Here is a 14,674-nt window from a genome sequence, read left to right as displayed (position 1 = left end):
TAGTTTTAAAACTTAACTTGAGAGTCGATAAGGGACAAAGTTTGAGTCATTGGTCGAGGTCGTTGCCACAGGTCAGGTTGTCCCGAGTCAATAATTATGGTTATGGTCATAATTTTAAAACTCGGGTTGGGAATCGATCCGGGACAAGACCCTAGTCAATAATAGGGTTGATCGTTGACTTAAATCAATTTAAAAACAAAAATGATTATCGTCATAGTTTTAAAAACCAGTACGGGGATTGATCAGGGGCATGGCCTCGGCCATAGTCGGATGATCGTTGACTTGAGTAGATGCAAAAATAAAAGTGATTATTATTATAGTTTTAAGAACTAGTTTCGGGATCGACCCAGGATAAGGCCCGGGTCACAAGTAGGGTCGATCCTCGACTCGAGTTAATATAAGGATAAAAATAATTGTTATCATAATTTTAAAACCTGACTCAATAGCTGACCATGGATAAGACCTGAATCACATTTCAAGAGGGTAAGCATAGGTTGACCCTTGTTAGCATAAAACAAAACAAGATATGTGTAAATATCTAATTATTTTTTAAAATATTTAAATTTAATAATAGATAAAATACATTTTTTATATTTTACTTTGTCTTCTCCATATAACCTAATAACATGGAAAAACAGTCACTTTATCATATATTTCATTACCGAACATGATTTTATTGATATTTTTTTTCTGTTTTTTCTTCACTTTCTCAATTGTTTTTATCTCATCTATCACAATAAATAAACGCTACCCAAGTGACAAGACAAGCGTCTCCTTTCAATAACTAGACATGCATTACTGGAGAAAAGAAAATTTCTGATCATAGCATGACCACGTTTTTACAACTCTCCCTTCGGCCTGGCTAGGTATTTTCCTCCAAGATTATCATGGCCATATTTATTTGGATTGTGCTTTTGTTTTTTTTTTTTTTAATACAAATAGCATGTTGATTCCTGTCAGCAAAAATGCAACTCGGGATTTCAAGGTTTTCCAAAGAAGAAAAAAACATGTTCATCTATCTTTTTCTACGGTGTTTTCTTCAAACCTTCTACATGAAGATAACTGCATTGTCCATGATCACATAATGTATCATTGATAGACACAAATCACACACAGTTGAGCCAGCAAGAGAGGGAGAAAGATAATCTTATCTAACAGGTTTGGCTAAGATGATCCACTTTTCTAATCGTACTCTCATGCAGATCTTCTCCCTCTTTTTTTTTTCTTTTTTTTGGATTTTAGGGCAAATGGTGAGAGTGCCAGATTACGAACGAACACTTCATCTAGAAATCATGTTATGGATGACAACACCGGTACTGCCTGAATTGATCACTCTAGTCATGTTCTTATCTGTCATGTGATTTCAAGTCACAAGAGCAAGAAAAGTTGCTTTGAATGATGTGTCGAACTCTTGAAATGGAAGGGCAAGCTGTGTGCTTCAGAACATGTATTTGTCCCTGTTAAGTTGCAAAGGAAAACATTTTGTTAATGCATCCAGGGTGTTTTTGAAATAATTTTTAAATGTGAATTCATTTAAATTATATTTTTTATTTTTGATATCAGTACATGAATATTTAAATATATATATGTATATAATTAATTTAATATTTTTAGATAAAAATAATTTAAAAATCACTACCAACCACGAAAACAAAAAATAAAAACTCTCTGAGGCGGGAGCTTGAAAATGGCATGCAATTCTATCAATCACGACCTGGCTACCCTTAAACATCAGAACTTTTTTTGTCATTGTGATTACTTTGTTGATATCCAAATGCATTATATTAAATTGAATTGAATTTTGGTTAATTTCATTTATTTGCATCATGTTAAAAAATTATTTTATATTATTCCTTAAACATCTTTTCAAGTGAGATTCCCTTGACTTTAAAATTTACATATGTATCTTATTATACTGTATTTAATTTTATTAATTTAATTACTTAGAATGATATCATGTTAAATAATTCCGTCTAATCTAACATTTTTAATTATTAAATAAATTAAAAATTAAAAATATACTTTTATATATTTTTAAATAAAAAATATTTAAAAAAAATACTTACACTACATTACCATGTTTTTTTTTTAATAATATAAGTTTCGATACTATTAACTTTACCGCATTATTACATGAAATTATTGTACAGGAGTGGTTTTTTTTTTAGCAGAAAAATCCAAGTTTTAACCAAACAATGATGACGCCGAGAAAAATTCGATAATGGTTAAATTCTTGTTTTCCAGTGTGGTGACGATTAAACCATGGTTGTTTCTTTTTTTGCTCGGAATAGCAACGAAGTTTGATTTTTTGATTTTCTTTGCATACCCCTTTTTTCCCTGTGAGTTTCGAGAATATCTCATTCATAGTTTCGAGATCTATATTCATGAGTTGAAAGGTTTGAATGACCTCAGCTGTTACAATCAATAAATTTTTAAATTGATTTATTGAATGATCATGATATTTTTTAAAAATAAAAAATTTTAATTAATAAAAGAATAATATCATCATTTTTATTTAATAAAATATCAAAATAAATAATTGATCCATTTCATTCTAGGAATAATAGTAGGAAATCTTTTGACAACATGAATTTTTCTTTCTCAATAATATCGCATAATCTAAATAACTAGTTAAATTTTTTGAAATCATTTTATAGAAGATCATAGATGTTTTTTTTTTTTATAAAGTAATTCGACTTCGATTAACCTTGTGAACAATATCACTATTTTTATTCAATAAAATATCAAAATAAATAATTAACTTGTTTCATACTAAAAATAATTGTAAAATATCTTTCAATAACACAACTTTTTATTTCTCAATGATATCATATAATTAAAATAATTAGTTAATTTTTATGAAATTATTTTATAGAAATTCATAGATATCTTCTTTATAAAAAGCAAATCTTCTTTTTATAAAAGTAAATCGACTTCGATTAACCTTGTGAATGATCCCTTTTGTAAGTTTTTTCATGCTATCTTTTTAGATTTTGTGAATGTTCATCAACATCTCCATGCATTACTCTGTCCAAAAACAACAAATCTTGAATTAACATTTTCTTGGCCCTTTCTCATGAAAAAACTATTTTCCATCTTTACTCGACATTTCATTTTTTTAATGCGCCATAATGTTGCGATTCAGATTTCAAAAAACCATCATTTATCTATAGAATCAAATAAAGTTATAGTGAGTATTTTATTTAATGCTTTAAAACGTAAGTGTCAATCTATTTTATTTAATCATTTAATGTCTCGTACCACCTTAAAGAACACAACAAGGTTCTTGATCTCGCTTGGAAGCCTGTCTTGAATATCCCGACCAGAAACTGGCCTGAGATTTTTCGAGTGTGTTCCGATCATCTTGGTAAGGACCAGAACAGGGAAAAAATCGGAATTCTGCTGGTTTTCATCGTAATTAAATTGCCTTTTTTCTTGGATATCCTTCCTTTAATCAGAACTTCTGATTTTATCTACCAAGCGTGAAATTAAAAGCGTGTTTAAAATTGATAATTCATATTTCATAAATTAAAAAAAAAATAACATTCAACTTTGATTGAAGGACTAATTTATGATTTTTAAAAATAGAAAGACTAGCTTACAAGATCATGAGAAACACAGAGAATAATTTATAATTATCTCGAAACAAGATGCAATATATATGTTCATGGCTAAATAATTATAGCAGATATCATAAAACATCGGTAGGTTCTACGTAATATTGTAAGCATTTCTAATTTTATTTCTAGCTGGACTATAACTTTCATCCTGGCCGTCGACAATTTTTTTCACAATTCGTTTGTTTTGAGTGCATGTTAATCTATTTTAAACGTCTGGAAATGTTGTAAACTTTTAAATTTATTTTTTACATAGCTGACATCTTGTTTGTATTTTACCATTTAAAGCTAATTTATGTCTTGGATTTGAGTTGAAAATTACACGTTTTGAAATATCAATTTGAATTATTTTTTATATTACTTGATATCAAAATGAAATGTTATGTATCAAAATATACTATCAAATATATAAAAATATTGTATTTAAATCAATATTACTAGACCAGTTAATTCAGATCAATTTAATAATTTATCAATTTAAAATATAGTTTTAGTTGAAATTCAATAGAAATAAGTATGAATTGATTTTATTAAACTAAATCAATCAAGCATATTAATAAATGACTTGACATGATCAAAATTCATTGGATTTTTTTTTAAAGAAAATTAAAGTTGGTATTTTTTTTGAAAAAAAACTCGAAAGAAAAAAATTGATTTGAGCTGGCCTCCCTATCTCGGAACGCGAATCTTAGACAGGGTTTTGTATCTATCATCAGAAATTGAATTGACAATTATGCTCCAAAGTTGGATAGTGGCCCGGAGGTCAGAAAATACAAACTCACCGCCTTGACGCGGTTGGTTTGGACTGGACAGGTTCACGATAAGTGACAAGTGTTGATGAAATTGACATCGGTTCGTTCATAAAATAACGTCTCAATAAAATATTTTCTTATGAATGCATTGTTCCGTGGAAAATAGATGTTGATGGTTTATTCCATGCCTGATATTTAAAGATATAATATCGGTCCACGTAATTCATTAAATTATTGTTAGTATTGTACTTGAAAACTATACAAAATTGAATAATATTTTAAATATTTGATTTACAGATTTTAATGAGAATTCAAGTTTTTGTTTCTTTCAAAAAAATATCAAAGAGCAACATAAAAAGAGTCAAGGTGTTCGAGTCTTGAAGGGTGAGATCCAGTATAAATAAGCTCAAGCGTGTGTGGCACGCCATGCTCACTTCCTCGAGTATTTTTTTTATTATTTAATAAACAAATGACAAGTAAATTGTTTTTTTAGTTTAACGTGGGTGTCCGGGCCAGCTTGCGCGCACCTCGACTAATCCCACGGGCCCTGAAGTTAACGACCATATAAGTCTCCAGTGGCCATCATATGAGTAACAACAGGGCTCGAACCTGAGACCACAGAGGGAGCAAACCTCTTGATCCCAAATTCTTATTATTGGACACCACCTAAATGGTTGGAAATTGTTTTTTTTTATTTAAACAAGATATATGACATGTTGTCTGTATTTGTATATGATTCTCTGTTAAGAAGCTGAGATTTAGTGACCGAAAAGTCAATGGCAAGTTTTAGAACCTTAAAAACTTATTTTTCAAATTTTTTCTCCTGGAAACACACGATAAACATCTTAATAACCTCTCCAGATGATTCTTAACCTCACAACACTCTTCAACTAATAATAATAAAAAATTAAATCAAATGAAAAAAATCTCTAGTCTCAATCTAGTTTTTCCAGTGAAACCAAAACTCCAAGGTTCAGTTTGTTTTTGTAACGTGATATGTATTTAGATTCAGTCATGAATTTGAAAGTGTCTGACCAATCAACACACATCATAATTTTACGCGAGTCTCACTAAAAACTACACCTCAAAAACATTGGCTAGGAAAAAAGTTATAATTTATCTTTTTATTCTTGAATTTATCTTTTTAAATTCAAACTGTAAAAGCTATTATAATGCTAAGCACATTAATTTTGAGAAGTGTGTTTGGTGTTATGGTTGGACCATGATTTTGAAAAGTTCTGAATTTCCTTTTAGCTTTAATTTTTTTTTTTGTGTCTTTGAATTATTTTAAAGTACTGGTGTCAAAAATTAATTTTAAAAAAATAATAAATTATTTTAATATATTTCTAAATAAAAAAAACTTTGAAAGCACAATCTTCACTCATACTCTCAAACACTTCGATGAAATTTCAACACGTAAAATATCAACAATATAGCACACGATGATGAAGAAAGAGTTTGACAATAAATTTAAGTTCATGCATTACATAAAAAACAAATTCAAGAAAAAGTAAGAAAAACTAGCTTTTATAGGTTAGATATATGCATAGTTGGATGGCCTTCCATCCTAACTTTAATTCCTACTATATTTTTAAATAAACACGCTGGAAAACAAAAAAGAATAAAATTTAATCATCATAGTAAAAAATAAAAAAACGATATTCTTATATTTATATTCATACTGTATAATCATTGAAGAATGCTGTCAATAATAAATCTAGACAAATGCACAGTAATAAAAAGTAAAAAGAAAAATAATATTATTATTTTGGCTGCATAGTATACTGTATAATATAATGATTAAGGTTCCTATATTTTTATCCTAGCACGTGGTCCCGATAAGGCTCCATGGCCGATTCCCTAATCTAAGAACAACAATAATAGAGAAGCATAGATAGAAGGACTCAAAATAAGAAAGAGATCTTTACAGAATATAAATAATACAGGAAAAAGAGAGAGATTTTCACTCTCCAAGTCCAAGCCCGCTTCTTTCACTTCAAAACCCTATCTCAAGATCTCCCTGTTTTATTCTCTGGGCTATTTAAACAAACAGAGAACAAACAAAACAAAAAAATAAAAAAACACAAAAACCTCATAAACCAAAACTTCCACACACACGTCCCTCTGCTTTTATGTCTTTCTTGAAGTAATTGTAAACCACCACCACCACCAACCAGAAAAAAACCCTAAGAAAACCACCATGGATACTCATGAGATAACTAACATACTGCTAACTAAACTCAAGAGTTTAGATCCAGAAAACGCTGCTAGAATTATGGGTTTTATTCTCATACAAGTCCCTTCCGAAAAAGATTTGTTACGTTTAGCCTTTGGCCCTGAAACCCTTTTGCAAAATGTAGTCTTTAAGGCCAAAATCCACTTTGGACTCTCTACAAACACGTTTTCTACACCTTCTACACCATCTTCTCCGTTGCCTCTCAATCCCATAGCAAGGCCTTGTAATAGCACTAACCCCTTTTCACTATCGTCTCCAAGAGTCACAAATAATGATTCTTTCCTTGATTTTGGAAAAAACCCGCCTCCAAATCCCTGGCCTGTTCATGGGTTGCCAAATAATAGTAACAGTAACACTTCAATTAGCCCAAAGTCCAGTCCTTTTTTGTCCTATGATAATATACGTTCTGGGTCTGTTTTAGTGCCACCATTCTCGAGGAATGGTGGTAATGACTGTGGTGATTGCAGTAATAATAGTGTTGACTTCCCTGATGAGTATCAATTAGATGATTATCTTTCGTTTCTTGATGACCCCTCTTCAAAAAATGAGGGCTTTATGGACCAAAGGGTTCAATTGGGTGGTTATCCGGTTGATAATGGAGATAGCCATTTGCATAGAAGGAGATTTTCAGAGAGTGATGCGTGTTTTGGTGCTGAAGATGGGGGGTTTGGTCTTGGGTATAAGCCTTGTCTGTATTTTGCTAGAGGGTTTTGCAAGAATGGAGAAAGTTGCAAGTTTGTTCATGGTGGTGAAAATATGGCTGAGGTTAATGGTGGTGGTGTTCTTGTGGGTTCACCAAGGGAAATGGAGGAACTTTATTTGCAGCAGCAAGAGGAGTTGATGAGAATGAAGGCTGCACAGCAGCAGCAGCAGCAAAGGATGGCTTATAACAAGTACATGAATTTTCTGTTGCAGCAACAGAATAAAACCGATAGGTATATTCAAGATTACTAATTTTGCTTTTAGCATGCCGTATCCTCGTATAACGTGTCAGATTTTCAATTTCAATCAGTTCTACTGGTGGAATTTTGTCTTAATTTGGTGTACCTGTTAATCTCGGGACATTATTGCTCAACTGAGCAATCCCTTATTTACATACAAGATGAGACCAAGGGTACGCGATAGGTTAAGTGTTTCCATCTTTCAGTTTGCTTTTATTGTTATTTTTTTGCTGGTCAAAGAAAGAAAGAGTCTTTTTTAGAGGGAGGTAGAGAAAAAATAGTCATAGTGAGGATATATAGATAGGAAAAAGATAAAGAGAAATTCATCTTTTTAATTGAGCTAGTTTTGGTTTTTCTTTTTCTTGTCTGGATGCTGTTCTAGTCTAATTGGATGATTTGATGGAACTCATTATGCATATGTTTCTCCGTTTAACAAGAAAGACTTTTTTCTTATGAATTTGACTCGTTATTGGAGTTTTACTTCGGGATTGGGTAATGGTGCGATTTGTGGATGTTTGGTACTTGCAGATTGGGGGCAGCAGCAGCAATGATGGGTGACGAATTTTACAATTTCAGTCGGCTTCGTGGTGGAAGGAATGGCTTTTTTGCAATGGGAATGGCTGAAAAGGCAAATTCAGCATCCAGACAGATATACTTGACATTCCCGGCTGACAGCTCTTTCAAAGATGAAGATGTTTCGAATTATTTCTGGTAAATTACCACTTTTCACTTGCCCTTCTCAAAGAATCCAGTTTGGTTATTATTGTTGTTTACTTCTACAAGTAGTACCTAGAGGTTAAGTGCTAGGAGCTGATTAGATTGCCTGCAAAAAGATGAAAACATGTTTATGCCAACGAAACTTAAGTATAATTTGTGAATTGTACATGGTGGAAATTCCTATTGTTAAAAGTTAAGAATACTGGTAAACTTTACGTTGCCAATTGTCACAAAATTTTTCTTGGTTCAAGGGACGGCATTTGTGATCGGTGCATTCCTCTGATTGATGATAGGGAGTAAACAATAATATATTGCTTGAAGACTGTATGCCAGTTTGTGTTTTTAGTCCTTCTCTGGAGTTGGAAGGAAACAATAGACGAGTAAAGAAAACAATAATATATTTCTACCATTTCTGGCTAAAGATAGACGAGCGTCTGATATTCATGCCCATCTGAAAAAAAACAAACAAACAAATGAAAAGCTGTTGGTCTATTTGAAGAAGGAAGGGAAAATATATTGCTAAGCTGTGGAGGTGAGAGTTTGAAGACCGTATGCTAGTGTGTTTGGAGTCTTGTTCGGAGTTGGAAGGGATATGATCTAGAATTCCGAGTCTCTTGACTCATCTTGATAAATCAAAGAATGAAAATAGTGATTGCTAGTTGTATTCAGTCTGATATAGAGCTCTCTTCTCTAGAAATTTTTGAAACATGATTTTGGAAGAGGCAAAAAATTGTGATATATCTTGCTTTATTTCTTGGTTGCTGAGGTCACTGTTGAGTATTGTATTTACAATGATTTCTTTATTTTTGTAGTTCTTTTGGACCAGTTCAAGATGTTAGGATTCCATACCAGCAGAAGCGGATGTTTGGATTTGTTACATTTGTCCACCCAGAGACTGTGAAGGAAATATTGGCAAAGGGAAATCCTCATTATATCTGCGAGTCACGTGTGCTTGTCAAGCCATACAAAGAGAAAGGAAAAGTAGCAAACAAGTATGGTATCGTTTTCTCCATTGCTGTTTTCCTTTTGTGTCTTATGTCTGGCATTTATGGTTTACTTGCCAATGAAACAACAACAGGATGCAACAGTTACTTGAGAGGGGGAATTTTTCACCTACTTCAAGCCCTTCAGGTTTTGATCCTAGAGAGCTACGTGATATTCACCTTGGTGAGTAAAAAATAAACAAACAAGCATAACCTTTCGATGTTTTTTGAAAATATTTATTTGTTTAGGATTTTTTTTTCCACTTTTAAATCATACGTGTTTCTTTAATTATCTTTATTTAATCTCACTTCCTTCTACAGGAGCAAGAATGCTTTACAATACACCTGAAATTATGCTGAGAAGGAAATTGGAGGAGCAGGCAGAGCTGCAGCAAGCTATTGAACTCCAGGGAAGAAGGTTAATTAATCTGCAACTTCCAGACTTGAGGGGAGATTATGTACATCGTCACCAGCGTAGTCTGTCTGTTGGTGCTCCCATTTCCCTGCACACTCATCATTCTCCCATCAATCAAACTGACATTCTTACCTCCAATGGCAAGAACGAGATCACATTAGAAGGTTGGTTAGCATTTGAAACATATTATGTCAATGATGGAGAAGCTTTCCCACTACTAACGTAACTTTCTTTTGGCAGACGAAGGGAATTTATCAGGTGCCACTAAATCTACTTATATTGCTGCCATTGAACAGAATCTTCAGGATGAATTGAACGCAGCTTACATTCAGAACAATGACAATGTTAATTGCAAGGTGGAGAGCTTCACTGAAAGGTATTGAATTGCAGACTCAGGAAGGTTATCTTTTATATCAAAATGCCACTTTGATTGTTCTTTTTTGTATCAAACTTCTTTAGATCTTAATCCCCCCCTTTCACTTCACGTTGTGTTTCCTCATTTTCTGGTTTGTATTCTGTAGCCATGGAAGCAACGTGGAACCCGATAACCTCACAAAATCATCTGAGAATCAGCACTCTGACTTGTTCCCTTATGCCAAAGCTAAAGAAAGCAATGAGTTATCTGTCTCTTCATGGTCTGAAAATGATGCATCAGTGCCCACCACTTCTACTAGTGACGAGGCTTCTTATTGAGTTCCAATGCCAAGGTGCTATCTGCTTGCCTATAATTTGACTCAATTGCAAGCGAATGTTATTTCTAATGGACAGCCTTTTTTCTGATTGGTTTTATTTTGGATATGTAGGTAATAAAGGTTAGTGTGGTCAAAGAGACCAACTTTACTAGGGTAAGGCACTATTCCTCCATTTGAGTTCTGTGGTTATCTTCTGTTCAAATGATTTCTTTATGATGCTGAGTTGCTTGTTTGTCCATGCAGAAAAATAGAGAAGCACATAGAAGGAACTGTAGATGTATAGCCTATATGATACCTGCACTTAATGGTAGAATCGCAGAGATTACCTCAGCTAGATAGCCATCCTTGTCACCAATACGATACTACTAACAGCAACTGCATATTACATACGTAGTGGACAGACAAACTAGTTTTAGTAGGGTTTTCTCTTTTTTGCTACTTGCCCTTTTGTAGGTCGTGTGCAGGACCACAGACTATATAGCTGGACTTTTAAATATCATGCCTCTTTGTTATAATGACAATTATACATGTTTACAATCGTTTACCATCCTTGTCTCTTGTGATTGTTGAAACACTAAGCATGCTTTTAATCGGTGCCAAGAAGATTAGAATTCAATGCTCAGCTACCATGCGTCCAAGTTGAGTAGGATATCCTAATGTGCTACTTGGCTCATGTTAATCGAAGTTTAGAACTTTCATCCGCGTTGGAATCATCAAAGTAAAAACAAAGCTTGAAAAATGTGATTTTGGAATTTGGTTTTGTCATTCAGAATATCAAGGCACACTTTCAGGGGACATTTTTTTGTCTCATTTTATTTCTTTAGGTCCGCATGTGGGGATAGGGCCACTCTTGTCACATGGGTGCTGACAATGTATAAAGATGCCTCAGGGTATCCCGCTCATTTCCTTATCAGCTTTGTCGAAAGTGTTTGTTTTTATTTCTCATGGTTTATTAATATTAGATCCCTACTGCTCTGGTAATGTTACGTAGAATACAGTATTTCTGCATGTGCTCCTGGCTTTCACTTGTCATCAGATTTTTTCCTCACAACTCCACATTTTTTAGTTCCATCAAGTCCCAGCAATGTCCCCTCATGAAAAATCTACCTGAATATGTGTGTGATAAATGATGCATGTAGAGGATGCCAGAAATAGTGACAATCGCGGCCCGAGGGGTTGTGTATCATTGACACGAGTTCCTTATGATTTACGATGCATCCACGGTTCAAGGTTGACCATGGTGGCTGCTATGAGCAATCATTTAAGCTGAGAATTTGCAATTAGGTATCAAGCTAATTAATTTTCCATGATTTTAATTGTCTCCGTCAGGCTAGCCCCAAGTCTTTTCCCCTCATAAGATCATGTTTGGATTATGTTAGCACTAGTTTTTTTTTTCTCCAACGTGCACAGAGAAGACTATGGACCACCGTAGTTGACTGGTCGGTATCAATTTCATGATTTATACAGATATCTTGTCCTTTACTCTTCAGATGGCTTTGACTGTCCTTTCCTGTGTGTGTTTCTGATGTTAACATGTCCTTTCTGTGTAATTTAGTTGCCCACTTCTGGTACAGTTACATCATCCATTAAAATATCAGGTTTTGTTTTTGATTGTCAATGAGGTTAGTTTACAGGGATCTTCCAACCGTTCAGGTTCTCTTGCTAACCTTGTTTTCGTCTTGGCTGCATGGTCACCTGCCTTTCATTGCCATGAAAGAAAAGAAAAGCCACCGCTCTATCTACTTTGAAAACCTTCTCCATACATTTAAGAAACTGAATCATCTAATGATACGTCCCTCATCTCCAAAAACAAGAAAAATGTCACTAAACATTGCTGGATGATACCCTCTTAACATCAACTAGAATAGAAGGACTGGTAAGAGTCAAGGAGTCTTCAAACGAGTCCCTGTATATTTTTTGGGTTTCAGGGAAAATGACTACATCGTTTGAAGAGATGATTATTTAAAGCACTGTACAAATGGAAAAAAAGAAAAGTTCAACCGGGAGGGTGGGTCAGATCCAAACGAGGCAGTGATGAGCCCACCTGACGGCAGCACTAATAAGTGCGTGTCCAATCAAATCGTGAAAAGGCGGATTGGAAATTTGGCATCAAAACCAAAATTTCAGTGATGGGCGGTCTAGTTTTAGGTTCTGACAGTTTGTTTTCACGTTTCCAAAGCAATTTTATAAACAAAATATTTTATATATATATATTTTTTGAATTCTGATATTATAAATAAATTAAAAAAAATTAAAAAAAATATTATTTTAATATATTTACAAATAAAAAACATAAAAACAGTAGATAGCCATAAAGGCACAAGCAATTCTAAATATAGTTGCAGTGGAGATTATCTTTCTTAAAGACAAGCCCATACTCTTCCAAACAACAGGTCCATCATCTATCATATTCCGCACTATGGGCCGAATTCAACCGAGCCTTGTTGAGAAATAAATAACCTTCCTCAATTCTTTTTTTATTTTTTTATAATTACACACATTTTTATTATTGAGAATTTATTAAATTATTATAAATATATTAGAACGATGCAGGGAGCACATTTTTAAAATTACTGGGAAATATACTTAGTTCTGGTTGATGTGTGGAATGACTTGAGAACACCTTGTTCTTCGAAACAAATCAAGAAAACAATTTCTTATTTTTGCAGATTTACATGTGGTAGGTTATATTAGCTTTGAGGAGGAAAGAAGCTATCTTGTTTTCTTATAAAACCTCAGGGTGCAAAGTTATTAAACCTGGCTTGGCAGAAGGCTTGGAATACTGGTTAAATAGTTAATTTAAGTTGATTTTGTTAATATAAACGATGTGGTTTTAATATTTTTTTTTAAAAAATAAAATGTTGTTTTGATTATTTTTAAAATCAAACCAAACTTTAACTATGTTGACCGATCTGCGAGTTAATCCATTACCCACTAAATCAATGATCAATCATGTTTGATAATATCAATTCTTACCTAGTTAATTTTAAATTTCAATTCGAGTTACGAATCACTAAATTGACTTATTAAACTATATATTTAAAAAACATTAGTAAGTCAATTCATGAAATTTATATATACTCACGAGCTATTAAAAAATTGAACTTTTTTTTTGGAATAAATTAAACAAGAACTTTGTAACCCTTGTTTGAAAAAGTTTAAACCACTTGTGATATGTTCACTCGAATAAGGTATAGATTACATTACAATAAGTTTTTTTTTTAAAGACTATTTATAAATTTAGTTGAAGATGTCTCTCCATGAATTCATCTATAAACAATAATTAAAGTTGCAAACAACATAACTTATTTTTTCTGTTTTTATATGCTTTTTAAAAGTATTTTTTATTTAAAAAACCTTAAATTAATGTTTTTTTTTTTATTATTTTCTCATGATTTTTATAATGACATTAATTTTTATCTTACATAGTATTCCATGTATACATATTGTATTATTGTTGAAAGCATGTAATTCTTTTTTTAAAAAAATCTATTTCCACATGAATTTTGATAGAGTTTTTTTTAATTTTTTAATACCAAGTTATCGACTTAATCAATTTTCATAACCTGCAAATAAATTTTTTAACATTTTTCCATCATTCAGGACTTTCTTGTTTATAATAAACCCAACACGAGAACAAACTTCTTCTTCTTCAACATTAGTCAAATGAATCAATTATTATATTATTCAATAAATATTACAAATAATGAGATGATTAATCTAATAACGTCATGATTCAAGACATATATTATTTTTTTAAAGCAAACTAAATCTAAAAAATAAGTTCATATAATTACAGTCATGTGTTTTGAAAAGAAGCTAATTTAGATACATCATTCATACTTAATTTAGATTCAAATACTTTTTCTTTGATACAAAATCACATTACATGACAAAATATGCATTTGATTATACAAAAAAAAAAAAACTACAAGTACAAGATCTCCTACTCGGCATGATACTACGAGGTATCTAAAAATTTATATAACACCCAGTACAATTAATTTATACACAATGAATATTTATTATTACATTTGTATGCCCAACCATGCAAGTTGTGTATAGTTTAAGGGCATACAAATGTCCTCTTTAACCCAAGCTAGATATTCGTTCAATTACTACATTAATGAATTTCTCCAATCACCCATTAACCAAAGTACTAGTCCTATGAACCTAAGAACTAGTTTATTCAATTACCTATTAATCAAGGCAGTATCATATTAACCAGGAAACTATTACCACCATTTGCCCATTAGCTATGATACTAATTCCATTAACTAAGATAACTAGTTTCTCCAATTATCTATTAAGCAGGGCATTA

General features: G+C 32.3%; 1 protein-coding gene across 3 annotated transcripts; it reads left to right on the top strand.

The window, feature by feature from the left end:
• The first annotated feature begins 6,301 nt into the window (after window positions 1–6,301).
• Window positions 6,302–10,897, top strand: LOC7467382 (zinc finger CCCH domain-containing protein 55). 3 transcript variants are annotated; one of them, XR_008060184.1, is made up of 9 exons: window positions 6,304–7,540; window positions 8,075–8,257; window positions 9,076–9,255; window positions 9,342–9,430; window positions 9,568–9,825; window positions 9,902–10,037; window positions 10,183–10,368; window positions 10,465–10,506; window positions 10,597–10,897. XR_008060184.1 is itself a non-coding variant. In XM_024607984.2 (7 exons), the coding sequence occupies exons 1-6, from the start codon at window positions 6,570–6,572 to the stop codon at window positions 10,042–10,044; spliced, it is 1,824 nt and encodes a 607-aa protein (XP_024463752.1). In that variant the 5' UTR covers window positions 6,302–6,569; the 3' UTR covers window positions 10,045–10,061; window positions 10,183–10,370. The 3 variants fall into 3 exon arrangements, 2 of the variants coding, with proteins under 2 accessions (XP_024463752.1, XP_002313354.2); XM_024607984.2 differs by lacking the exons at window positions 10,465–10,506; window positions 10,597–10,897 and having other exon boundaries at window positions 6,302–7,540; window positions 9,902–10,061; window positions 10,183–10,370; XM_002313318.4 differs by lacking the exons at window positions 10,465–10,506; window positions 10,597–10,897 and having other exon boundaries at window positions 6,303–7,540; window positions 10,183–10,370.
• The last annotated feature ends 3,777 nt before the right edge of the window (window positions 10,898–14,674 follow it).

Source organism: Populus trichocarpa, chromosome 9 (assembly GCF_000002775.5).
Source record: "Populus trichocarpa isolate Nisqually-1 chromosome 9, P.trichocarpa_v4.1, whole genome shotgun sequence".
In the NCBI taxonomy this organism is placed as follows: domain Eukaryota; kingdom Viridiplantae; phylum Streptophyta; class Magnoliopsida; order Malpighiales; family Salicaceae; genus Populus; species Populus trichocarpa.
The sequence above is the reverse complement of the archived record's forward strand: the minus strand, read 5'-3'. Positions and strand labels throughout refer to the sequence as shown.

Coding starts and splice junctions, on each gene's coding strand:
- LOC7467382 (XM_002313318.4), top strand. CDS start 6,570: ATGGATACTCATGAGATAACTAACATACTGCTAACTAAACTCAAGAGT. Junction 7,541..8,074: donor CAACAGAATAAAACCGATAG/GTATATTCAAGA, acceptor TGGTACTTGCAG/ATTGGGGGCAGCAGCAGCAA. Junction 9,826..9,901: donor GAACGAGATCACATTAGAAG/GTTGGTTAGCAT, acceptor TTCTTTTGGCAG/ACGAAGGGAATTTATCAGGT.